Source organism: Dichomitus squalens, assembly GCF_000275845.1.
Source record: "Dichomitus squalens LYAD-421 SS1 unplaced genomic scaffold DICSQscaffold_117, whole genome shotgun sequence".
NCBI classification, from domain to species: domain Eukaryota; kingdom Fungi; phylum Basidiomycota; class Agaricomycetes; order Polyporales; family Polyporaceae; genus Dichomitus; species Dichomitus squalens.
Genome location: NW_006766999.1, coordinates 1 through 25626, shown reverse-complemented (window position 1 = coordinate 25626; position 25626 = coordinate 1). Strand labels below are relative to the sequence as shown.

The 25626-nt window shown below is 53.9% G+C and overlaps 8 protein-coding genes across 8 annotated transcripts; 1 reads left to right on the top strand and 7 right to left on the bottom strand.

Annotated features, from left to right (window-relative positions):
- Positions 1 to 404: 404 nt before the first annotated feature.
- On the bottom strand, positions 405 to 3030 carry DICSQDRAFT_73259 (FAD/NAD(P)-binding domain-containing protein; the record flags this gene model as incomplete). Its single annotated transcript, XM_007371548.1, has 15 exons — positions 405 to 487; positions 545 to 685; positions 748 to 823; positions 877 to 891; positions 958 to 1250; positions 1304 to 1403; positions 1462 to 1538; positions 1604 to 1715; positions 1781 to 1859; positions 1927 to 2084; positions 2134 to 2514; positions 2565 to 2588; positions 2642 to 2672; positions 2730 to 2816; positions 2870 to 3030. 15 exons carry the CDS (start codon positions 3028 to 3030, stop codon positions 405 to 407), a joined length of 1818 nt encoding a protein of 605 aa, XP_007371610.1.
- A 2360-nt stretch (positions 3031 to 5390) lies between these two features.
- DICSQDRAFT_175659 (FAD/NAD(P)-binding domain-containing protein) lies at positions 5391 to 8046 on the bottom strand (the record flags this gene model as incomplete). The annotated part of the gene is made up of 16 exons (XM_007371547.1): positions 5391 to 5407; positions 5468 to 5509; positions 5563 to 5703; positions 5766 to 5841; positions 5897 to 5911; positions 5970 to 6262; positions 6318 to 6417; positions 6472 to 6548; positions 6614 to 6725; positions 6783 to 6871; positions 6933 to 7086; positions 7140 to 7529; positions 7580 to 7603; positions 7654 to 7684; positions 7746 to 7832; positions 7886 to 8046. 16 exons carry the CDS (start codon positions 8044 to 8046, stop codon positions 5391 to 5393), a joined length of 1809 nt encoding a protein of 602 aa, XP_007371609.1.
- Positions 8047 to 9893: 1847 nt separating this feature from the next.
- DICSQDRAFT_158243 (uncharacterized protein) lies at positions 9894 to 10592 on the top strand. Its single transcript, XM_007371546.1, has one exon. It carries the CDS (start codon positions 9928 to 9930, stop codon positions 10273 to 10275), a length of 348 nt encoding a protein of 115 aa, XP_007371608.1. The 5' UTR covers positions 9894 to 9927; the 3' UTR covers positions 10276 to 10592.
- Positions 10593 to 11322: 730 nt separating this feature from the next.
- DICSQDRAFT_73254 (WD40 repeat-like protein) lies at positions 11323 to 15416 on the bottom strand (the record flags this gene model as incomplete). The annotated part of the gene is made up of 2 exons (XM_007371545.1): positions 11323 to 11594; positions 14957 to 15416. Coding segments are annotated over 2 exons (732 nt in total), but the record flags the coding sequence as incomplete, so codon positions are not given.
- Positions 15417 to 17903: 2487 nt separating this feature from the next.
- On the bottom strand, positions 17904 to 18600 carry DICSQDRAFT_73262 (beta transducin-like protein; the record flags this gene model as incomplete). The annotated part of the gene is made up of 2 exons (XM_007371544.1): positions 17904 to 18134; positions 18355 to 18600. Coding segments are annotated over 2 exons (477 nt in total), but the record flags the coding sequence as incomplete, so codon positions are not given.
- A 547-nt stretch (positions 18601 to 19147) lies between these two features.
- DICSQDRAFT_73263 (cytochrome P450) lies at positions 19148 to 21269 on the bottom strand (the record flags this gene model as incomplete). Its single annotated transcript, XM_007371543.1, has 10 exons — positions 19148 to 19259; positions 19318 to 19461; positions 19526 to 19654; positions 19720 to 19991; positions 20045 to 20058; positions 20120 to 20249; positions 20305 to 20569; positions 20650 to 20804; positions 20908 to 21029; positions 21083 to 21269. The coding sequence occupies 10 exons, from the start codon at positions 21267 to 21269 to the stop codon at positions 19148 to 19150; spliced, it is 1530 nt and encodes a 509-aa protein (XP_007371605.1).
- Positions 21270 to 21399: 130 nt separating this feature from the next.
- Positions 21400 to 22794, bottom strand: DICSQDRAFT_141879 (uncharacterized protein). The gene is given in 5 exon segments (XM_007371542.1): positions 21400 to 21491; positions 21556 to 21608; positions 21627 to 21630; positions 21671 to 22554; positions 22717 to 22794. The coding sequence occupies 1 exon segment, from the start codon at positions 22088 to 22090 to the stop codon at positions 21887 to 21889; it is 204 nt and encodes a 67-aa protein (XP_007371604.1). The 5' UTR covers positions 22091 to 22554; positions 22717 to 22794; the 3' UTR covers positions 21400 to 21491; positions 21556 to 21608; positions 21627 to 21630; positions 21671 to 21886.
- A 1583-nt stretch (positions 22795 to 24377) lies between these two features.
- On the bottom strand, positions 24378 to 25175 carry DICSQDRAFT_73256 (WD40 repeat-like protein; the record flags this gene model as incomplete). Its single annotated transcript, XM_007371541.1, has 1 exon — positions 24378 to 25175. A coding segment is annotated over one exon (798 nt), but the record flags the coding sequence as incomplete, so codon positions are not given.
- Positions 25176 to 25626: the final 451 nt, after the last annotated feature.

The window sequence follows — 25626 nt, the reverse complement described above, 5'->3', positions numbered from 1 at the left end:
GAGATATTTGTATGGTATTTTTCGATTACGCGTGGCGCTTCTCAACTGGAGAAATCTGCTCAAATATTTCATGAGGCTCTGAAATATTTGGACGGATGACACGATCATGTTCCTCCGTACATAGCGCTATGTAGCGCTAAGGCTAAATATTTGACAAATATTTGGTGGAGGGGAGTACCCTCCTCCCCTCGCTCCTACATACGTCCCAAATATTTGGGATTCGTCTCGAATATCCGGGGGGGACATCCCTCCAACCGTCTCAAATATTTGGAGGGGCCACTATAACATTTGGGCCAAATAATTCGCGTTTTACTATAACTATAAGGATTGAAAAATTTATCTAACTGATATCCCTGCGTGTCTTGCGTTTACACATCTTGAGGGACTGTGCTATGGACCTTAGATTAGAGACATGATGACAAGCAACGGGCACAGTGTGTCTTACCGGGTGGTCGATCAACGAACTCCTCTCGCAAGTACCATGCCCCTACGGCAATGCACGTTGGCGACCCGGAATGTATTTAGAGAAGGGGTGTGAACCTACTGTCTCCATGCTGACTCTTCTCGGCCCACGTCTGACCATCCCCGAGCCAAAAGAGCGAGTTTTCCTCGCTGTCAGCAGATTCGTATTCATAGTCTTCCCATCTCGGTTTTTGCAAGGCCTTCATTGCATGGAGGCTGGAACCTGTGGCGATTTCCAGTATGAGACATGGAGAGAGGCGCGGATACAAGGTCTGAAGCACTTACCGGGCCACAGCCCGACCACTCGTCCATCCTCCTTACCTAGTTTGTAACACGAGCGACAATTCGCGCTATATACGGTCTGAAGGGAATAGCTAGTGAGCGACATCCACCAGGAGAATGGACTTCTCCCACCTGAGGGAAGTAACTCTATTCAAAACATGCCGACATCAGCTGCGCCAGAACCCAAGGATCCAGATGATGACGATGACGCACCTCGACATACTTGTCAAAGTCCCTTACAGCCTTCGGCTTCACCTCCATGCTCTTCAGACGCTCGCGCTGTATCTTCGCAGTTGCCTGTACCGCATATATGACCGCGAACTCGAGGATGGGGAGCAAGAGCCCAGCACCAATGACCGAGTTCGGGCCGAGCGACATGAACATATTCGGGAAGCCGTCGACGCACATCGACAGGTACGAGGTAGGATACGGCTTCCATTTGTCGTTGAGTTCGACGCCGTTCCTGCCGACGATCTGGAATGGAAGCTGCCATGATGTGTCGTAGCCTGTACGTATGATTAGCCAGGCATTGAGTAAGCGAAATAGCGCGAAGTCGCACCCGTAGCACAAAACACGAATTCGAGGTCCTTGTGCTTCCCGTCCTCAGTTTCAATGCCTGTTTCCGTGAACCTCTTGATAGGACTCGATACAAAGTCGACCTGTATGATACACAGCTTCAGGTGGCGGTCAGTATACATGAGATTTGTTGGGACATACGTGATCCGAGCAGAGAGCTTCAAGGTATCCGGGACCCGGTGTCAGTCGCCGACAAGACACAGGGAAGCCAGGTATCACTGCAACACAGGGCATAACGTCGCATGAAGGTGCATGTATATCATCGCGAGGAGATGAACCTCACGTTTCTCGGCAATGTCTGGTCTAGCAGCCAGCTGTTCCTTCATGTTTTTCTTGAACATCTCTTGGAAGTCATTCGACATCTTACTCCCGAGCTGCGTGTAGGCGTGCATCGACTGTAACGATAGTAAAGAGCTGTACATAGAAGCGAAGACAGAGGGGGTTCGGCTCAGCGACTCACATTCAATGTGTCCTCGAGGGTGTGCCGAATGTTTCGGAAGAACTCCTCGTCTGCATTGAACCGCCGGATCTCCTCCGGGCTCAACGACACTGACAATAGATCGATTCCAATGGATCTAGTAATATCATCAGAGACACATGCGCGACTCACGATCAGCTTCCGTCGCCGCCGTTTGACGTCCCAGTAACTCGGACATCAGACCCACAGCGAAGGGAGGAGCCAGCCACGTCTGCCCCCTCACGTAGTTTGACAGCTCCTTCACGTGGGGCGCAAGTGCCGAGACCACTTGGATCGCCGACGAGCCCTGATACATTCCTCAGTAACGTGAAGCATGCGCTCATTGTACGACTCACGGAGCCGATAACCCCCACGCGCTTGTCCTTCCACCTCTCCAGATCGTCCTCCCACGTCTTCCCCGACGGCGCGTAACCCGCCGTGTGGTGCAGCTCGCCTTTGAAGTCGGCGAGCCCAGTTATGTCGGGCATGTTCCAGCGGGTGATTGCCCCAAAGGCGGTGATGAGGACGTCGCCGACGTCTTCTATCTCCTCTTGAGCACCAGTGGCTTGGTCTGTCCGGCGAACGCGCACGTGCCACTTGCCCGTCGGCTCGTCGTATTGCGCGCGGACGACTTCGTGGTTGAGCCTGATGAAGCGCATGAGCTTGTATTTGCTGACGACGTCTTCGAGGTGCTCTTGGATCTCGTGCCCAGGGGGATAGAAGGAGGTCCAGTCACGCTGTGAGGGAACTTAGCGAAGTTACATGTGATGCAAATGAACACGCTTACTTTGTCCTCGAAGGAAAACTGGTACTATAGCGAGCGTCAGTAACACGATGTTGAAAATCTCACTGTTGGATACGTACGCAGTGTGCAGGTACGTCGCACGCGATACCCCTTGCAGCCCGGACTGCCGGTCAGCGCAGTACCGACTCGGCCAGAAATGGGACTCACGGATATTTGTTGTTGTACCACGTGCCACCAACTCCGGCGCTCTTCTCGTAGATGACTAGGTCGACGTTGGGTATCTTCTGCGGGAAACTGACGTCCCAGTCAGTATATACAAACAGTGGTGTGGCAAGATAGCTACTCACCGAATACCGGCTAGGATACCACTGAACCCAGCTCCGATAACGATCACCTTGATTGGTTTGTATTCGTCGATGGAGAAGCGACCAAGGACAAACTTGCCATCCTGCGGTGCAGTCTCGGGCCCTTGTTGGGCAGGTGCACGAGAGTATTCACCACCAACCATGAGAGAAGCGATGGTTCAGCTGATGGGCTGTAACGGCAAGGATTGAGCTGGCACGGATTAAATATGCTAGCCTTCAGGAACGCGCTTACCTCCATTGAGGCGTCAGTAAGGTTAGCTGCGTGGAGTCGGAGGACTTAGTGATGTCCCCCGGTGGCCTCGTGAACTGACGGTTTCACGCCAAGGCCGTATACCGAGAGCATGACACACGAACGACTAAGGAAGCATAGGGAATAGTAGTGTCCCTTCTCCCAAAGGTTTGGCTGTGTATGAATACTGTAAATTTTGCAAAGTGAGCTTCCATGACTCTTCTTCGGGAAGCTATCTCGCACCCTGAGAGGCGGCTCAATTAGCCTGTACTATGATATCGTAGCATTGGACAACTGCCTACACGTTTGGCCTTGGCGTTTGGATAGGCACTGGCAGCCCTATTAGCTAGTAGTGAAATCTGAAACGACGCTGCAGAGTATGAGATTCGAGTCCGTAGTCTCCTCACCAGCGTAAACACGCGACACCATCGCGAACGATTAGGATGCATCTCGGGCCGGGCCCTCCCCAGCTGTTCTGGTTGTCTCCGACTGGATGATGGTGGACGCCTGCGTGCCGAGTTTTGAACACACCGGCCGCCGATGGTGCACTCCTGAAGGCCTCGCGTTTGGGCATCAGCAAATGTGCACAGTGAAGTACCAAGCATGGACGGCTTTCATCTGGCAATGCCGGAGGTCTGGCCACAGCTTGCCATACACCCGCCAAAATCGGCAATAGGATGCCATATGGCGCGTAGTCTCTCGTGATTTGTAAGATATCCTCAGTTCTCTCGTTAAGGGGATGAACAGCCATAACTAGTTTGAGTTACTTCTGAGTACATAAAGTAATCACGTACATAACGGCATGAGCACCGATGAAGAGCCCCAACGTCCGAATTTGGCTCCGAGTAAGAGACCTGATCATGACAGCGTGAAGCCACAACCTTAGGACGTCCGGAACTTACTATGGCAGGTGAAGAGATATCATGTCACATAGAAAAGCGACATAGCTTTGTGATTGCGAGTGGGAAGGATGGCTGCGAGACACCGCGACGCCAAAACTTTATCTGCTAAGCGCGCATAGATGCGCACTGCCACTGGCACCTCGTTGCTACCAATGTACCTCACTAAGACCTCAGCTTGCGTGTATGACCTACTATAAGACGCGGCTTCACAGGGGAACTAATGCGGTCAGAAAGAAGGGACTTACAGGCATAGGCACCCATAACAGTGCGTGCCGAGGAACATTGTAGCGAGGTCTGCGTGAGATATTGCTGTTACAGCCGTTATCACGGACCATAGCAGGCGAGAGGCAATCCCAGTCCCAGCAAGGGATAATATGCACAGAGGTGGGGAGATGGAAGTAGGTAGTAGGAGGCGTCGGTGCAATGTGCTTATTGGTCGAGGATATTTGTGCTCGGCAAGAGCGTCACCCGTGGAGCTATATGATAGCGGCGAAGTCGGATGTCAGTCAACAAGATGTCTGAGTCTGGGGCTAAGTCGGGCCAGATCATGATCATCAACAGGAACTGGCAGCCTTTTTCTTCTCTGGCATCTCCTCTGTACTGAATTCCTGGCAGCGAAAGATACGTCTTGAAAGTATGTGCGTCTACTTGACCATCTTTGGGGTCTGATAAGAGTACTAAACCCGGCATGGCCATGCATGCCAAAGACTAGACTGTACTTCGGTTATTCCATATAGGCCGTAAAGCAGTCGATAACCTTCCAGCTGACCCCTATCTAAAGTGCATGCACTTTCAAAACCGACAATGGTATCCTGTAAATGACTTTGACGACCGCATACCGGGAGGTAGTATATAATCCGAGAAACCTCGTCCTTGATGGCACACAGCAGGTGATGATCGACGACAGTTCCATTGCGCGCTCCAGTCCACGCCGTTGATCCTATCGCGGGTGAGGCAGACATACGGCCCGCACGGACAAGCACGCGGTCCTTGTTTACTTCTAGTGAGGACAGCGTATCCTGCAATACGGATAGGATAGCAGTACTCGGCCATCCAGCAAGGTGCCACTGTGCTGAGAAAATTGGTATGGCCCTCACGAGAAAGGGCAAACACGAATCCCTCCATCCATATGTTAGATTGCGAGGCGCGCGCTCGCTGCATCATAAACGCCCTTCAACCCGGTGATCTCCTCACTCACTCGGCTCTCCTCTTTCTTGAATGGGTGGAACACGTTCATGGCGATATCCCAGATACAAGTTCCACCCCTACGAGCGGAAATATGTTTCGCACATTCGGCATAAGCTACTATACAGCTGCGAGACTTCAAATGGGCAAAGGAAAGCGATTGCGATCACATACCCTAGGCATTCGGTTACACATCTTGAGGAACTGATCCATAGGCATTGAATGAGAGACATAATAACCAGTAGTTGGCACGGCATATCTTACCGGGTGGTCGATCAATGAACTCCTCGCGCAAGTACCATGCCCCTGCAGCAATGTGTGTTGGTGACCCGGGATATATTCAGCACATTTGGACTTACTGTCTCCCTGCTGACTTTTCTCGGCCCACGTCTGACCGTCCTCAAGCCAGTATAGCAAGTTGTCCTCGGAATCAGCATATTCGTACTCATAATCCTCCCACCTCGGATGTTGCAATGCCCTCGTTGCGTGTAAGTTCGAACCTATCGAAAATGCAGAATAGGTTCGTTGAGGGCACGTGGACACAGAAGTGGAATGCACTTACCAGGCCATAGTCCCACCACCCGTCCTTCTGCCTTGCCGAGCTTGTACCACGAGCGGCAATTGGCGCTGAACACGGTCTGAAAGGGATCCTATGTAAGGCGCCTCCAAGTGAAAGACATAAGCGTTGCGTACCTGAGGGAAGTAACTCTACACAGATGGAGGTCAGTTCCTTAGCCCTTTCACGATGCAGACGAGTACAACGCACCTCAATGTACCTGTCAAAATCCTTCACAGCCTTTGGCTTGGCCTCCATACTCTTCAGACGCTCGCGCTGGATCTTCGCGGTCGCCTGTACTGCATACATGACCGCTTGCTCTATTATCGGAAGCAGAGTCCCCACGCCGATGCCCGAATTCGGTCCAAGGGACATGAACATGTTCGGAAAGCCGTCAACAGCCACCGACAAGTATGTCTTTGGATACGGCTCCCACTTCTCATTCAAGTCGACGCCGTTTCGCCCGATGATCTTGAAGGGAAGCTGCCATGATGTGTCGTAGCCTATTCAGACGATGAGGTAGGTAGCAATCTGGTGGAAAGGAGGGAAGATACATACCGGTGGCGCAAAAGATGAGATCGAGATCCTTGTGCTTTCCATCTTCAGTCTCGATACCCGTCGCAGTGAACTGTTTGATGGGACTCGAGACGAAGTCAACCTAGCCAATTGACTTTTGAGCACCGTTAAGATGAGAGTAGTGATTAAATTGTACGTGATCCGCGCAAAGGGCTTCAAGGTATCCGGGACCCGGTGTCAGCCGTCGACAAGATACCGGAAATCCCGGAATCACTGGAGTACGACGCACATCACCAGGTCAACCAATCTGTGCACCACCACGGATGAGCCATACACACATTTCTCAGCGACGTCTGGTTTCGCGGCTAACTGTTCCTTCATGTTCTTCCTAAACATTTCCTGGAAGTGATTGGACGTCTTACTTCCAAGCTGCGTATAAGCATGCATCGACTGGGTTCATAGTTAGCAATTGTGCGTCAAATTTACGTAGACTGCTTAGATACTCACGTTCAGCGCGTCCTCGAGCGTGTGCCGGACTGTACGGAAGAACTCGTCGTCTGACTGGAACCGTGCTATTTCCTCCGAGCTTAACATAACTAACGATGATCGAAGTCAGAGGAGCCCACTGGCATGACGATGTATGCTTGCACAACTCACGTTCGTTTTCCCCGACCGCCTTCTTGCGTCCCAGCAACTGAGCCACTTGGTCCAAAACGAAGGGAGGAGACAGCCATGTCTGTCCCCTAACATAGTTCGAGAGCTCCTTGACATGAGGTGCAAGTGCCGAAACCGTTTGAATAGCCGTCGAGCCCTGGCAGTCTTCAGGACCCCACACATCCATTACTGAAGCATATTACTACTCACCGAACCAACTACGCCTACGCGCTTGTCCCTCCACCGGTCCAAGTCATCCTCCCACGTCTTTCCCGAGGGTTTATACCCAGCCGTATGGTGCAGCTCGCCTTTGAAGGCGTCAATGCCGGGGATGTCGGGCATCTTCCAGCGGGTTAAGGCACCGAACGCCGTGACCAGTACATCTGCGACGTCTTCGAATTCGTCTGATGCGGGTCCGTTTTCTCCCCCCGCGCCTGTTCGGTGTATACGGACGTGCCACTTTCCTGTTGACTCGTCGTATCGAGCGTGGGCGACCTCGTGATTGAGCTTGATGTAGCGCATGAGCTTGTATCTGTCAACGATGTCCTGGAGGTGCTCTTGTGTCTCATGTCCGGGGGGGTAAAGGGAGGTCCAGTCGCGCTGCGGATGAATTGAGCCTAGTCCCAGGTGATGTCCTGGTAAACGCTTACCTTATCCTCAAAGGAGAATTGATACTGCAGAGATTGTGAACGTAGTAAGAGAGTTGTGGCCGACAAACACGTACGCAGTGTGCTGGGAAGTCACAAGCGATACCTCTTCCAGCCCGACACGCATTCAGCGCATTTCTATATGGTGGACGAGGCGATGGCAACTCACGGGTATCTGTTGTTGTACCATGTGCCACCCACTCCAGCGCTCTTCTCGTAGATGACTAGGTCGACGTTGGGTATCTTCTGCGGGAAACTGACGTCCCAGTCAGTATATACAAACAGTGGTGTGGCAAGATAGCTACTCACCGAATACCGGCTAGGATACCACTGAACCCAGCTCCGATAACGATCACCTTGATTGGTTTGTATTCGTCGATGGAGAAGCGACCCAGGACAAACTTGTCATCCTGCGGTGCAGTCTCAGGCCCCTTTTGGGCAGGTGTACGAGAGAATTCACCACCAAGCATGAGAGAAGCGATGCGTCAGCTAGTGGGCTACAGCTGGCACGGGTTTATATATGCCGGCCTTCAGGAACGCGCTTACCTCCATTGAGGCGTCAGTAAGGGTAGCCGCGTGGAGTCGGAGAACTTAGGGATGTCCCCCGGTGGCCTCGTGAGCTGACGGTTTCACGACTGTATTACAAGACGGTCATAAGACTTTCAAGGAAGTAGAGTGAGTGGCAATCCTCTCCCCCGAACGATCGGTTCAAGCCTCTGAGTGGCTGCCTAGTAAGGATAACGTCAACCCTCGCATAAGAAGTGACCCTCCATTTCCTTTTTCGTAAAGATAAACGGCCGCACCATGAGGGATCAATGCCACATCTCGCATAGTGATACGGATACAGAAGTTGGATAACTGCCTTGACATGGCCCCTCAGGCTTCAGCGCTTGCTAGTAGTACACTCCGAGCCCAAGATGACGCGGTAGAGCCACATATCGGAAACGCAGCTGATACGGATCCCTGGAGTCGACTCTGTCTGGATGACATGGTGCGTCGCACTGGCAATGAACAGAGCTGTGTCAGCCGAAGCAGAGTAGCTGTTGTAAAAGCGTCGTGACCAGCCTCTCACCTATCCTGATACATGCGCTCTCCGCTGCACATGGTAAGTCGTCCTTGGCCGGGTGCACGGCGACCCGACATGTGCATCTTCCCATCGCGTCGGGTGTCGGGGAAAGGGTCGCAAGGGGCTTCCCACGCTATGTTCGCCATCGCTTACCCACGAGATTCTACGGCGGGTTTACTCATTTATCGGGATTTGAGCGCACTACTCCGTACGAGCTCAAAACGGGATACCCAACCGTGGCACAAGAAATTCTCTGACAACAGCGGAAGGCGCACCCAGACACTCCTTGCAGACACAGAATCCGAGCGCGATAGAGAACATGCAATCGAATGCACCAGAGCTAAATGGCTGGATTGGCTGAGCAGGTAGCTCTGCATGCCCGGGTTGCACACGAGAGCTCGACAGCTGTAGGTCGAAAGTGAGCATGTACGTCTACAAGTAGGGGAGCCTGAACATACCTTCCGTACGCTGGGGTTATGTTGAAGGGCCCGCACGCAGTTGTGTTATACCGGTAACGCAATCTCAGCAAGCATGGATGAGTTTGGACGGAGAAAGGTAGCGAGTGAAGCTCAAGGCAAGGCAGGTACTCACCATATAATCCACTGTCCACAGACCAAGCATGTGCAATGCACTTTTCAGTAGTCTCCCTGGGCCCTGATGGGCAGTTACTTTCCGTAAATCATCCACAAAACAGGATGTACGGGTGCGTTTGATGATAGGGAACTTGCGAAGCGGTCAACGTTAACTTCAGTGGAAAGAGTGCATCGCGTCGGTGACAAGAGGCCGTCGCACGGGGTGTGCAAGTTGTTCCATTCCGGTTCGCCTGCAAGGAAGCCGCAAGGAAAGCACTTTGTACCAGTGTGCAGCAGAGCGGACTCCAGAGAAGCCACAGCGAGGGACGAGTGGCAGCGGCCAGATCCGGCGTCCGGAGTACTCGGTCCGGTGTGCGGCACACCTGCTTGAGCGTCTGATGAGGATGGGATCGGACAGACCGTCTTCAGCCCCTTGCCATGTCTTTGTACCATCCCCAACTGCTTCTGCGTTGTAGCGAGCAAGCTACGCCATGCAACGCCATGTTTTATCGTCCTACATTGAGACACAGCCATTGAGCTCCATTCCATTCCTGTTCTCGACTTTTAGCTGATCACGGAGACATGCTACATGTCTGTAGCTTGACTCAGCAGGATCCAGGCCGCATCGCAGCCTTCAGGGACGGCGGCCGGCTGCCCCGTGTAAATCCTCCCCACACTGGCTGACTGGGTCCTCACCGGCATCGTCCTCCAAAATGACCCTCAAGACAGAGCAAGCCCTCGTGCAGCCCGCAAACGACGCGCGTGGTGCGCGCGGAATCATTGCAGCAAAGCATGTCTTGCGCAGCACAATGAGCATTACTGGTGCCGTATACCTGACTTACGCCCGCCTATGCTCTCCTTCCTCCTCATGTGTTACCCCTGCAGCGAGTTCTCTCGTACTAGTCCTGTGCTCGACTAAGTCAAGACAGAACTCGTCCCACAGAGCCCGCTCTGCTGCACGTCGGGGTCGGCTTCTGAGTGTGTACCGCATTAGCTGGCAGAGACCCGGCTCTGTACGTGCTCACAAGGACACCGGGGTTGTTACTGCTCGCACTCCCTAGCCAGATGAGTTGCCCCTCTCTCATTCCCTTGGCGCCTTGCTGTGCGACGCTTATTGATACTGCTTCTCTTCGAAAGTGTCGTCTTCAGCGAACAAAGATTAGCCGTCTCACACTCGAGTATACGCCTCGAACCTCCTTGGTCATCTCGCAGCCCATCCCTCGAGTGTCTACGCTTTGACTTCAGATTAACTCCGTCTCGACGAACAACATACATAGTGAATTCTGATGTAGATATACGAGATGTGATGCCAAACGGAGTCCATCGGTTCACTGTACGTCTCTACCTAAAGCTTGAACTCATCCGGGATGACTTCTTTCAGCCGACGGCCCAAAACAGTTCCGTTGTCTGCTGCGGACCACAACATTGTGTCGTCCAGGGTGAACGCAACGTGCCGGACTCTATCACCATGGTCGGACAGAATGGCCAAACATGATCCATCACTCGTCCTCCACACCCTCACCGTCATGTCACCAGATGCAGAGGCGATATACTTCCCGCACGGGGAAAAGCACGCCTTCCACACCCGTCTCTCGTGTCCCTTAAGCGACTGGACCATGGCACCGGTATGTGCATCCCATATTTTCATTGTCGTTCGAGATCGAGAGCAGCAGCCGACCATCCGGAGAAAACGCGACATCGTGAATTTGATATGCGTGCGCGTTCAGGTGCAGATGCGCCTGCCTAGTCGCCATGTCCCAGATGCGGATCGCCCCACTGTCATATCCAACAGCGACGTGCGTACTCTCCGGGCTGAATACGGCTGCACTGGCCCCATGGTCGTCGTCGTCTTCATTTCGCTGAAATTGGAGTGCGAGGTGTGCACCAGATCCAACGTCCCAAAGCATACAGTCTCTCAAAGTGCAGGCCAGAAGCCAGCGGCCGTCAGGGGAAAATAGAGGCTCGACGCTTGTGTACTGGTAGTTGGCGCCGTCGAGTAGTAGCGGGCGGCATGTTCGTCCATCCCAGAACCGTGTAGCGCCACCGCCTTCTCGAGACGCAATGTAAGCACCGTCGTTGGACCACGCGCAGCCGAAGACAGTAGCAGGGTGACTCTCGAGGACGGCGACCTGGTGTAAGCTGCGGCTGATGTCCCAGATCGCCACCTTCCCATCTTCACCTCCAGACGCGAGGTGTCGGCCATCCGGAGAGAATGCGAAACACCAGACCTCCCCATGGCGAGAGAACCATTCTTGCGAGATATACGCATCTCGGGCATCCCAGAGGATGATGGTGGAATCCATGGAGGCTGTTGCTACAAACCGCCCGTCTGGGGAGACAACGAGGGTGGTGATGGGCGAGTCATGCCCGGGTTTCCCGGCTGTGCAAGTCAACGTCCAACTTAGACTCACGCTTACTGAATGGAACTCACAGTATCTGATGTCTTCCGTCAGCGTCCAATTCTCGCTGAGTGGACGAAACAACCTGGGAAACTCGTCTGACCAGGAGATCGCCTTCCGCGCGTTCAGGACTGAGCCACCAGGAACGGTCAATCGTACGCGATGGAAGGGATATCCGAGCAGGACATTCTCTAGTGTTGCACAGAGATCCTGGTTGGAGTAGCGACGACAGTTGCTGTATAGGCCGCCAACGCTGGCATCCCAGAGGACCAGAGTGACATCTCGTATCGCTGTTTGTTGTAAATCGCCTAAGAATCGGGTGGCATATCGGATTTTGTCTGTCTCTGCGGGTATCCACCACGTCAAGGAGCTCTGGTCATCTCCACTTGATTGAGGAGGAGGTATAGAGGACGGTTCTGATTCGGATTAAATGAGGTATACAACTGCGAAGATGAGACGAAATGCGACTCGGATACGAACGAGTATATCTCGAATTCACAAGCGGGCTAGAAATTATGTGAACCAGTACCTCTGTGATGGGTGCATCCACATCTCGAAGTATCTGAATTTCAATTCAGAGGGTCAGGCGGATGAGCACAGATGAACTTGAAAACCCGTACATTCAGCGTTCGCGGCCGCAGTTGATGAGCTAGTTCACCTAGCGCTAGAGGTATATGTGCGTCCGCGAACAGACGCTCGCAAGTGAGGATTTGGACGCTCGGGAAGGCTGAAAGGAAGCGAAGGAAGGCGGTTGGCGTTTGGAACCTGGCATCGCGGATAGTCAGGCTCCGGGGTCCGGAGGGTAGAGTGGACTGGGGGAGCTGGCTAATCGGAGACGAGATCTTCTTGAGTGTGACATGACGGAGTCCGGGGAGGATGGACAGCAGTGGAAATGGAGACCAATCCTCCAACGGAACCGACAGAGATCGCACGACAGGTTGGAGGTGTGGCTGAGCTTGGACGGTATCGTAGAACTTGATGAACTGTTTCGTGCTTCTGAGATCGACATTCGTGTAGAGGACAAGGAGGCTACGAGGACGGAGCTGGCTGCAGGTGAGAGCGATAGTGCGCAGCGTGGTGTTGTCATCGTAGCAGAGATCGATGGCCCTTTCGATGACCTCCCATGGAAGCGCCGGGGAATGCGAGGGACGCAGAGAGTTCGCAAAGTCGTCCATAGAAGATAGGAGTCGTCAAAGGACACTTGTTGTCGGCGGTAGCACAGGGAGCTCGAGATGGGCTGGGCTAAGCAACAGATGCTTTTGAGCAGGCTGTGCCGTAATCAAATCATGCGGCGAGGCATCCCCGAAGGGATCACAATCAGATCATGCAGGCAGACATCAACAGGGACTCGTTCGCGCGATTTCTCATACGAATATCCGAACGTTATGCGTTCATCGCAAAGCGGTCATCGTGGACTGCAACTCCGAGCTCAACTCCTATCGCTGTTTGTATTGGGCAGCACATATGCATGCGAATGCCGAACGGTAAAATACATTGTCAATACGACACCGACATCTCGAGGAGAACGGAATGATGCAGATTCGAACCGCAGCCTACGGTACACCGGCTTAGACCATCCTCCTGACCGACATCTCCCTGCGGAGCGATTCATCCTCATTGATTTCCGGGCACTCGATATGGAGTGTACCCAGCTCATGGCACTGGGAAGAAAAGGCAAGGGATGTCGGAGGCGTTAGGGTGGGCGCGTCGAGCCGTGCATGCGCTCACGCTGGCGTAGCGATGATCCACAAACAAAGCGAGACAGATGAACGAGACGGGCCCGTTCGAATGCAGCTTGCGCGGTGCGATCTCTGCCGGAGATTCTGGCCTCATTGGCGAGCTTGCCGTGACCCTGATGAGGAGATCGAAAAACTCCGTGTATCACGGAAAACGGTCAGCTATGTCCTTGTGGGCCTGTAAAGCACGTGTCTCGGAAGCGCCAGTTGATGTTACATCGGAGGTGAGAAGGCGCGTCATTCGAATTATCTGTGTCGACACGCCTCATACGAGGAGGCGGGAAAGACGTACCTGATGTGCCACATACTGGTCCGAGAAACACAGTCATTGGTCCCATCCAAGCGGCAGGCTGGATACCGCCCGCAAGGCCTTCTTCTTATCGCCGGTCCATGTCGATGCGGGGAGGAGGGGCACATTGCCGCCAAAGCCCAGACACCCTCTACAGCACTTAGCGAGCCGGATCTCCGTTAAAACTACGTGGAGAGTGATTACACAACAGAACGGGCTGTACAAGATGAGCGTAAGCCCATCCATCTTGCGTGCGCAGCACCGGTAGCGTCCGGTCTGTCGCGCGCACAGTGCCGCAATGGTATAGAGCTCAGGACGCGCCTCATTTGAGGACTGTGCCAACGCTTGCGCTCTCTCTAGAGAGGAAATGTTGGACGGGTGCGCCGGTAAAAAACCAGTTGTCGAGTGTGACGAGAACCTGCATGTCCTCGTCGCGGGGCGGTGCGTTGGGGGGCTGCTGCGCGGCCCGTGCCGTGTTCATCGGCGAGCCATTGCATGCACTATATCATCGTGGATCAGCTCAAGTGCGGATGTGGGAACGGGATAGGACCTTATGGGACTGCAACCTGCACCGTTGAGTCGACCGAGGCCCGGATCAACAACCGAAGGCAATAGGTTGGCCCCCGGACACATCCGGCCTGGGTACGTGTTGAAGCCGATCATACCAAGCGAGCAGTTGAGTAGGCGGACGGTCTTCACATTTGGTTCGGTGACGAACATATCTACAGAATGCGTGGTAAAGGGTATCAACGGGACGGATGTTGCGGAGGAACTGATACGCGATGCGAATGCCCTATGCGTCCAGAGACAGCATGTTAGTAGGCATCCTTCGACTCGAGATGCAGAATTGGGGATTTGACGGTATCTTCAGGCAAGACGAGCAGATGGAATGTAAAACATGGCAGACAGGAAGAAACGAAAGGAAGCTAGAGGGTAAGGATAACTCACTGCCTATGTCCCACACTAACGGGAAGAGCGGTTTGTGCACGTGTGCACCGCGGCAATTGAGTTTGCCACTGTTAGCCTTCCGCTCTGCTCCTGTGCGATGTACATCACGAGGGATGTACGCATAGAGTTGACAAGTTGGAAGAAGTTGAGCGAGGGAGAAAGTTGAGCAGGCGAGATGGCCCCGATGATAGAGACGCGATGTGACATTCATGCGCAAGTGCGACGCGCCAAGGTGTTGGGGTCGCATTCCCTCCAGGCGGCAGCTTGAAGGAAGACGCGGACCGGGTCTCTTCTCAAGTCCGAGGGTCATTTGCGGGCCCGATTATGTCCGAATTTGTTTCCTGAGAGCTCGTATGCGAAGACAAGAGACTCAGAGGTAGCGGCTGGAACGTTCGTCCATCCCAGAGTCGTACACCGTTGTCGCTGTCTCGGGATGCAATGTAGGCACCGTCGCTCGACCACGTGCAGCCTTTGACGACACTCGGGTGACCTTCGAGGTTGGCGACTTGGCGTGGGCTGCCGCTGATGTCCCAGATCGCGACCTTCCCATCTTCACCTGCAGACGCGAGGTGTCGGCTGTCTGGTGAGAACGCGAGATCCCAGACCTCCCCGTGGCAGGTGAACCATTCTTGCAAGATACATGCCTCTCGTGCATCCCACACGATGATGGTAGAGTCTGTGGAGGCTGTCGCAACACACTGCCCGTCTGAGGAGACAACAAGGGTGGTGACGGGCGAGTCGTGCCCGTATTTCCCGGCTACGCAAGTCAACGTCCAACTCAGAATCACGGTTAGTGAACAAGACTCACAGGATTTGATGTCTTCAGCCATTACCCATTTCTCGCTCAGTGGACGAAACAACCTGCGAATCTCATCCGACCAGGAGATCATCTTCCGCACATTCGGGACCGGGCCGCCGGGAACCGTCAATAGTGCGCGATGGGCGGGATACGTGAGCAGGGCGTTCTCCAATGCTGCACAGAGCTCCAAGTTGGCGGGTCGACGGCATTCCCTGTATAGACGTCCGAACTTGTAATCCCAGATGACCAGGTTGACGTCTCTTATCGACGTTTGTTTCGACCTAGGCAAGGCGTGGACGGCATGTTGAAGCTTCTCGGTCTCGGCTCGTATCCACCACGTCAAGGAGGTATGGCGTCCTTGGCCTAATTGAGTCGGCGCCATAGACGGTGATTCTAATTTGAACGATGTGAGGTATACGACTGGGAAACAGAACAAGACACTAACGAGTACGATCCCCATTTGCAAGCGGACTAGTGTTCGCCAGTAGGGCTAACTGAAACAGCAGCTCTGTAATACGTTCGTCCACATCTTGAAGTATCTGAGAGCGCACGCAAAGGTGTACAGTCAGGGAACGCAAATGATCATGAGAACGCTCACATTCAACGTTCGCAGCTTCAGCCGACGAGATAACTCGCCTAGCTCCAGAGCAGTCAATGCTTCTGCCTAACAGATCCTCGCAGGTGAGATTCTCGATGTTGGGGAAGCTTGAAAGGCAACCAAGGAAAGCGGTTTGCGAGTGGAACCAAGCGCTGCGAATCGTCAGGCTCCGAAGGCTAGTTACGGATTGCCTACCATGAAGTAGAAGGTACTCGGAGAGTTGGATGCCGTCCCCTATAACGGGCGAGTTTCCATCGAACGTGATATGATGGAGGCCGGGGAGGATAGACAGCAGTGGGAATGGATAGAAAGAGTACTCCCACGGAAATGACAGAGATCGCACGACGGACTGAAGGTGTGGCTGAGCTTGGACAGCATCGTAGAACTTCTCGAGCTGCTTCGTGCTTTGGAGGTCGACTTTTGTGTAGAGATCGAAGAGGCTACGAGGACGGAGCTGGCTGCATGTGAGAGCGATAGTGCGCAGGGTGGTGTTGTCATCGGAGCAGAGATCGATGGCCCTTTCGATGACCTCCCATGGGAGGGCCGGGGAAATTGAAGGTAACAGGGGCAGGGAGTGCGCGAGGTCGTCCATGGAAGACATAAGTCGTCAGAGAACACACTTGGCCGGAGGGTGGGCGATACGGTGAGCAATACTGGCCTTGAATACTACTGCGTTGTTCCAAGACCACTGTCTGCGAGACACAATCTGTCAACGTCGGCGCACAAGCGCTGACAAACCCTTTGTGCCTGGGCGGTTGCTCGCTTATCTCGGGTGTTCATTCAACCGCGTATTCGTTTCTCATCGCACGGCAGGGAATCGGATATTTTCGATTGGAGAAAAGTCGATGAATTGGGGACGCGAAAGGCAACCGCCCGTCGTTTTTCAATAACTTTTATCCAGAAATGCCACATATTTACGGATTGTTTGCCTCGCGCGTCCCCTTTTCAAAGACTTTTCTCCAGCTGGAAATATCCGAATCCCTGCCGTGTCGTGTACGATTTGGTGCCCTTAAGTATAATATCCAGACGTACCTGCACAGGCTCTACACTACGCTCCATAAGGAGCGACAAAGTACAAGACCCGGTCAATGCCCTGCGCGTTGAATCACTCGAAACGCTCCTTTCACACAGCCCCAATTGCGTGCGGCCGCGAGATGCGTAGGTTGAATCACGGACTGCCAGGGGCAGAGCGACACAGGCAAGGCCGAACTAGTAGCGGGTTCAACATGCGTTGCAAAGGAACACTGTGATCGCTTACTGCGCTGCCGAGGAACAGACTAGCTATGCCCGACACAGCACGCGCGACGGGGGATCGAACGGACATCGCATGGCAGGCTCGGTAGCGTCGTGCGGACGTTGCACAGTCTTCGTCCCCTGCCTGGACCCAAGGATCGCAGGGCCTGTCGGGAGCCGCCGACCATAACATGCGTGCGCTGGGGCTCAGCAAGGGTACCAGACTGTGGCCTCGGGCCTATTAGCTGCTGGACAGCGCCTTCTGTCCTGAGGCACGTCAGGTCGTCGACGGCAAACCTGAGCTTCGGAGTCGAAAAGTGAAACAAGGAGGATAGCTCGTCATGTCTCATCTACGCGGGGAATGTGACTCGAATGGCCTTCACGTTCCGCAGTGTTGTCCATAGAGGTTTCTGGCGCCTGGTGTATCTTTCTAGTGGATATAGTAGCAGCATCGCAGAGTGCATTGCTGTCCGGGCGTCGAGGGATCTGAAGGTTTAATTCAATACACGACGTTAGTCTGGCGGTTACGGGAATGACGGTTGTATGAATAACCGAGAGAAGCTATACCGAATAGCACAGCATGAGCGAGAACACAGGCTGTTCTGGCGGTCAATGTATATACTCTCCAGTGCAGACATAAAGTATGCTAAGCGGAACGGGGGTACCTCGTCTGCTGTACAAGTCAATCTACGATTCGAATTCGTCCGGAATGATATCCTGTAGTCGATGAGCCAAGACGATTCCATTTGCTGCAGCAGACCACAACATCGTCCCATCAGGAGTAAATGCAACATGCGATACCGAGTCACCATGATCAGAGAGCGTTGCCAAGCACGATCCATCCTTCGTCCTCCACACCCTCACCGTCTCGTCGTCAGATGCAGAGGCGACGTACATCCCACACGGGGAGAAGCGCCCCTTGTTGAGTGGGAACGCTTTTGATTTCCGTACATCTAATCTACCGTGGTCCCTAAATACAAAGTCTCAGGGCATGTCTAGTAGATTAAGATTCCCGCCCTTAGGGCAGTCGGAAAGCGTTTGGTGACACGGTCAGGTAAAAGTACCCCGGCCAGGCCATTGAGATGAGAAAGTCATTCTTACGCCACCATATACCAAACGGGGAAAAGCATTTACGCACAAAGCGCCCCTTGTTCACCGACGACTTGTGCCCTGCGAGCGACGTGACCATGGCACCAGTGCGCACGTTCCATGTCTTCATCGTCATGTCTGTCGAGGCCGAGAGCAGCAGCTGATCATCCGGGGAGAACGCCATATCATTAACCCCATCATCGTGCGCCTTCTGGAGCCGACGCCCCTGTCCAACTGCCACGTCCGAAACATGGATCGTCCCATTTTCATATCCAACAGCGACGTGTGTACTCGAGTGATTGAATACGGCCTTTTCGGGATAATCGCACTTGCCGTCTTGCTGGGATGGGAGTGCCACGCATGCGCCCCCTCGTTGTAGTCTCTACCAATTTGAATCAAGCGGGATACATATGGAAGCCAGGCGCTTCTATATTGCGGCATTTCCCGTACTAACTACTGTACTTCCAGGCCTATGTTCGGCAAATATGGTTATCCGAGGTACTTCGCGCTACGTACTTCTTGCCCATATATAGTAGCGGAGTACGAGCTATGGATGGTAGCGTCGATGTTCCTACCATTCATGGGCATGAAGTATCGGTAACTTCAACTCAAGCTCATAAGTTGCCGAACCTCGACCTGAACCATCACGTCCGCAACGATGAGCTTCCCTTTGGGACGTGACATACACGCCTGAGGATACCCTGATCATACTTGCTGATCGCGGATGTGTGATCTGTCCCAGTCGGACTTGGAAGGGTATCAATCTGGGTCGTAGGTCGTATTACGGGCGAGGCTGGATACACAGCAAGTCGCGAACAACGGCCACCTCCCAAGAATGGACACTATAATACACTCTTGGTACGAAGCCCATCTACATCGCCACAGCTCATTCTGATGAGGGCTTCGGACTCCTGCGAGCGCGGCTTGATCACGCATTCGAAGGGTTCGGGGTACCTGTGTTATGAAATCGAGCTGAGTGCGTACTCATGGGGGTGAATCGGGCGAAACCTACGACAGGAGCCCATACGTCATCTTACCCGAGGGGGGGACGGGCTTACCATCCTTGCCGAGGGGGGCAGTGATGGATAGCGTGTGCAGGACGGTGGCGGCGATCATGAACAGCGAAGAAGCCGCGTAGTGCCTTCCTGGGCAGATCCTGAGAAAATGCAGACAGAGGATCAATGACAGAGGCAAGAACTCGATATGGTAAATCAACATACCTTCGTCCGTAGCCAAACGAGAACGTGGCAGGGTCGCGCACATCTGGGTTCAGTTCCCCGTCCTTGAGGAAACGCTCGGGAAAGAATACACCTGGATTAGGGTATACATTCGGGTCACGTGCGATAGCCCTGGCATGAAGGCCATGCAAATCAGCTAGAGAGCTCTTGCCGAGCAACGATCCGGCGGAACTCACCAGATGTTAGCGAGCACCATAGAGCCCTTCGGTATGAAGTACCCGCGGTAATAATCGTCTTCTAGCGTCCGGTGAGGAACCGCTAGAGGTACGACAACCCGCCACCGGAGCAGCTCCTTGACGAGCGCGCAGACGTACGGCAGCGACTTCATGTCGTCGAACTCGGGCAAGCGGTGTGGCCCTACAACCGTGTCGAGCTCGGCCTGCGCCTTGTGGAGCACCTCTGGATGGGAAGCCATCGCGAGGAAGAAGCTTTGAATCGAAGATAGTGTCTAGATTGCCAGTCAATACCGAAGTCACTGGGCGCTTGGACACTGGCTCTTACAGTATCCGCACCAGCTGATCTCTCATGTCAGTCGAACTGCCATCCAATAGCCTACCGGCAGAGAGGGGAACTTACCGGCATACGCCGTGGCGGTGGCGCCACGGTAAATATTTTCCTCTTCAGAGATTAGGTCATTCTGGCCATTAGATTGGGGGACGTTGGCCATTAGTCCCGAAGCCATGGATGGACGCGCCGTACCCTCTCTCTGCAATCCAACTCCTATGAGACCGCTAAGAGACATTGCCAAAAATGAGACATACCATCGCAGCCATAACAAGCTTCCAGGGCCGCTCGACTAGTTTCCACGCGATCGGTCTCCACCTCTCTCCGTCGTGCTTGACTGTCGCACCCGGCATCCATGAAGGGAGATACCGAAGAGCTGGCAGCGTCTCCATGAGATACTTACCCGGTTGAAACGCTTCCGAAAATATCGTCATGGTGTCCTCGGCCATCTGCAGGTAATCGATAGGCTCCTCATCGACTTCAATGCCATACGCGATGCGCATAATAGAGGAGCCGAAGAGGCTGCGATCTTGCGTTAGCGGGGCCGTTATGACAGCGAACTTTCTAAGAAGGGTAGGGTGGAAGAGCGGTGGAGGACTTACTGCCTAATGTGATGGACGAATTCCTCCGGCTGATCAATGAGCCGCACGACTAGACGGTGGGCCTCGCGGCGTTGGTCGGCGGTGTAGTTCTGCACGGCCGTTTTGTTGAAGAACTGGTGGAAGGCGCGTCTCCCACGACGCCAAAAAGGGCCGTACTCCCGCACAGTGAACGCCCACCCGAACCCAGCACTGGTGAATAGGAAACATTGTAAGCGAGCGGAATGTGCGGACGTGTCAAGGAAAAACATACATGTCAACCATCGGCGAGGGAGGTCTGTCCGAGTAGTTCGAGGACCGCTTCTCCAAGAGGTCGGACGCGGCTTCATGCGACCCGAGGACGATCATAGGCTGACCAAAGACGTCCAGGTGCATGACGTCGCCTTCAAAAGTCGTCAGCCCGCCACGATCTACTCGAGACCATGGCTACACTCACCATATTTTGAACTCAAGTTGCGGAAGCCCGCAGGCCCGTCTGTTGGCACATGCAGCGCACTTCCAATGATCGGGAGCGTCGGTGGGCCAGGCGGTAGCGGCAGATGAGCTCGTCTCCTCAACCTCCAGACCAGAATCCACAGGATGGGGCCCACAAAGAGAAATACCAAAGCAGATTGGAGTGGCATTGGGGATTGCTCAGTCAGCACCCAATCGCGGGGGCCTTATCTACTAGAGGCAAACCTAGTCGGGGTGTCAAAGGCCGAAAGGACCCCATGCCTGTCCATGACCCAACCATTGAAACAGATGGCCCTGGCGGGTAGTCGCAGGTTCGCTTGCTGATCGGAGTGTGCCCTTGGTATGTCACGTTGACATGAACGGGAGTACTGATGAAACTCTGAGTGTATGTCCTACAGTTCAAGGGTTGAGATAAAACTGCATCACGGAGACATGGAGGAGCGAACGGACACTTACAGCAGGCGATTCCGGTCATTCGGAAACCAGCAAGATAACCCCGAATGCAGAAGCAGACATTGCTGATCCGCCAGTATTGGTTAACGGGGAAAGGGCGGATGAAATGGTGATGGAGCTCACCTAAGGAACACAGATTGAAGGGAAGCCGTCGGAAAACCCACGTCCAGGCTTCCTGGAGTCGATCTCCATGGAAGGCATAACGCGTGGACTCTGAACCTCCACGCAACCACTAGGCGTGTACCTGGGCGTAATTGATCCAGTAAATCTTCTGTCCCCGTTGAGAACGAATCCAAAAGCGGGAATCCTCCGTCAGTATGAAGATCCGAGACCCTCAGTAGCTTGGGTCGGCGAGCCCCTTGACGTGGCTCGTACAAGCGGCAGCATTAGTACAAAAATAGAACCGGGGCTTCCGGCACGCAAACAAGAAGACCAGTTCTTGGGATGAATGATGAGAATTTCTATGGACGCAATCCTCTAGCTGTGCACTCAGAGCGGCGATCGGCCAGAGGGCAGAACAGCCCGATAATGTGCACATACAGTACCCGCCGGCGACTCAGAGCACGAACAGCTCTTGCCAGTTCTATCCTGTGTTTGCATTTGACCGGCAGTTGCCGGCGCTAGCTGCTGCGCCTTCACCGTGCTTGGGTGCTATGTGCTGTCGTAGTTGCATAGCGTTGCAGGGCGTGGATCCGGCCGTCTCCTGGTACGGTCCACACGTAAGGATGGTGGAGATGCGGCTCAGATCGGGTATGGATGATTGTACGGCAAGACGATGAGGATTCACGAAGCTGCCTCCGTACAGTCGACATGTCCAGTCGTCGACGGACGACTGCAGATGGTCATCGGCGCACGAGTCCGGCTTTAAATTCTGCCCGTAGACAGTGGTGCGTCGCGAGTGGCTTCGAGTGATTAAAGGGAAGGCACTGTAAACCCGGCTTCGGGAAACAAACCAATTGCGTCGGTGACCTCGATGTATCGGGAGCGGACGAGTACGCGGTCCTATGGGCAAGAACCAAGGCATCAGCGGACGATCTGATGAGACTCCAAATGCCGATATAGGTCCATAACTTCACTCCGCAAGGCCACAGAATTACAGGAGGGAGACAAAGGGATCGTGGGCGGGAAAGATGGGAAGTACAGTAGGGGAGAACAGGGGCATACCTTCTGCACCCCCTCCACAGACCGACTCAAGTGCTGTCGCTATGACTTACCTACACTCAGCACCATCGTGTGAGCCGCACTGAACACCAGACCGTGCTGGCTACCAGATTCACTGCTGCCATTTTCGTGATCGGGGACGTGCCTGCGTGTTCAAAGCAGTGAGGCTCGTCGAGCGAAGAGGGTAGGCAACGGAGTGGGCCGTGGGATGCACAGCACGAACCGCAGATATCGCCCCCAATGAGAGGTAGAGGATTTGTGAAGCCGCGATGGCTTGCTGTCAAGAGAGGATTGCGAGGTGTCGAAATGCTTACGATGTGATACAGTAAGACGAAGTACGACGAGACATAGATGGGGCATGGCGTAGCTTGCGCGCTACAATGCAGAAGCCGTTGGAAACGATGTACGGAAGAAAGGGGGCTGAAGACGTACTGGAGAGTATGTGTTGGCCCAGGGACATAGGCCCGTTTCGTTCCCATCCCCTTCAGGTGGCAGCTCAAGAGGAGAATGGGCGCGAAGCAGGCGATTCGCTCGGTACGAGAATTATCGGAGATACCAAGCTACCATTTTGATGTAGAGATCTGCACGATGTGAGTCGCATTCAAAAGGCAGAGAGGTGAAGACAAGAATCGATGACACCTGCAGGCATGTAACACACATGAGTTCGGCGTAATTGGCTACATGCATGAGACTATAAGGCTGCATGTGGGATAGAGGCTGTGGTCAAGGGCGGAGGAAAGAGAAGAGAGGCTCCCGATGGCCTTGCTTGCTCCAGTTGGCCAGACATGTCAGCGTGAGAAGTGGCCGCCAGGGGAATCGAGCACGATGACCGCGCGGTCAGACTCGATGAGGTCGACCGTCGGGTCTCAACAGAGCGGACCAGACGCTCAAGCAGGGGTGCCGCACACCGGACCGAGCGCTCCGGGGACCGGCTGCGGCTGCTCAGTCTGCGACGCTGCCTTTCTTGCTGCCGCTTGAGCGCTTGAGCTCTGGACTCGGCCTTTGTGTGCACTATGAGAGGCTTTCCCTTGTCGCTCACTGTCATTCATCTGAACCAGAATGGATCATCTTGCAGACCCCGTGCGACGGTCTCCTGTTACCCACGCGATGCGTTCTCTCCACTCAATTTGATGTTGACCGCTTCACAAGTTCCAGGTCATTGTCGCTTCCGACACTTCGGAACATCTCAACTTGCAAGGCGAGCGACTACAATGTCTTCTCCCGTGAGATCTCACGGTCATCCCACCGACTCGCGGTTTCATTCCTGGAATCTACAATCCATTGCACTCTAGGTATCTGCGCCATGACTTCCAAATGCTTCCTTTGCGTCGGTCCGGCCAGCTGGTACGTACGCGTTCCCCGTCCCTGCGATACCATCGTCAACGCACTGGTCCTCAGATCACAGGTCGGATGGCAATACGAATAGGTGCCAGCCCAGTGAGGCCACCCTGCAAAGACGTTGGGAATGTTCTATTGCGTTTGTAGTGACGCGCTCTCTCTGTGTCCATGTGTTTCCCAATCGATACGAGTCTGGAAGACGTCATACTAATCAAATATCTTTCTTTTTCATTGTAATGGGGGCGGAGCACAACTACTCAGCCATCAGTCCGTCTCCCTATTAGCTACAAATCAAAATCGAAATGGGGATCATCATACATCTCTATTCAAAAGATGAACTCGTCCGCGGCGACGTCCTGTAACCGACGACCCAAGACGGTCCCATTTGCCGCCGCAGACCACAGCCCTGTCCCATCGGGAGTGAATGCAACATGCAAGACCGATTGATCGTGATCGGAGAGCGTTGCCAAGCACGATCCGTCGCTAGCTCTCCACACCCTCACCGTCTCGTCAGAAGACGCAGAGGCGATATACTTTCCACACGGGGAGAAGCTCGCCGTGCACACCGGTGAGGTGTGCCCTTCAAGTGAACGAACGATGGCACCAGTGTACGCATCCCATATCTTGACCGTGCCGTCCCATGACGCAGATAGTAGCAGGCGACCATCGGGGGAGAAGGCCACATCGTTGGTCCGGTGCGCATTCAATAGGAGCGGAGGGTCGCACCTAGTCGCCATGTACCAGATGCGGATCGGCCCCTTGACATATCCAATTGCGAGGTGTGTACTCTCCGGGCTGAATGCGGCTGCACTCACAAAATCGCCATCGCCATTTCGCTGGAATTGGAGTGGGAGGTATACACCAGATCCAACGTCCCAAACACCACAGTCCCTCCAAGTGTGGGCCAGAAGCCAGCGGCTGTCAGGGGAGAATAGAGGCTTGACATTGGTTGTCTTGAAGTCGGTGCCGTCGAGTAATAGCGGCTGGGGTTTTCGTCCATCCCAGACTCGTAGAGCATTGTTGTCGTCTCGGGCAGCAATGTGGACACCGTCGCTGGACCACGTGCAGCCCGTGACAGAACCCCTATGGCCTTTGAGGGCGGCGACTTGGCGCGAGCTGCCGCTGATGTCCCAGAGGGAGACTGTAATGATACGGGTGTCGCCTGATTCACACAAGTCCAAAGTACACTGAACCAATCTCTAGATTGAGAGGGCGTATACTATGGTGGACGTGGTGAAAGGCTGAGAAGCCTTCGCCACGTCGCGCGGATCCAGATGGATCAGCGCCGATCACCATGACGATCCAGATTTAGATACAAGATGTAGATTAACTATGTAGATAAGATAAGATAATGAACGATCCGTTACATTCTCCCCCTTCAGAACCTGTGCCAGGTTCTCATATGATACCAATGAGGAATAGGGAGTGCATGGAATAGCCATGTCCATATGAGAGAAGGGAAAAGCATAAGCGTCCGATAGGACGCGCGATGATGATGCGAGAGAGGAAATGTTGATGCGGCGGACGTGATACGAAATTGCGGGTAGACGATGCGGTTGAGCGGGCGGCGGCGTG

Excerpts from the sequence above, each read along its gene's own strand:
- DICSQDRAFT_141879 (XM_007371542.1), bottom strand. The coding sequence starts at position 22,090 with ATGTGCACATTATCGGGCTGTTCTGCCCTCTGGCCGATCGCCGCTCTG.
- DICSQDRAFT_158243 (XM_007371546.1), top strand. The coding sequence starts at position 9,928 with ATGACCCTCAAGACAGAGCAAGCCCTCGTGCAGCCCGCAAACGACGCG.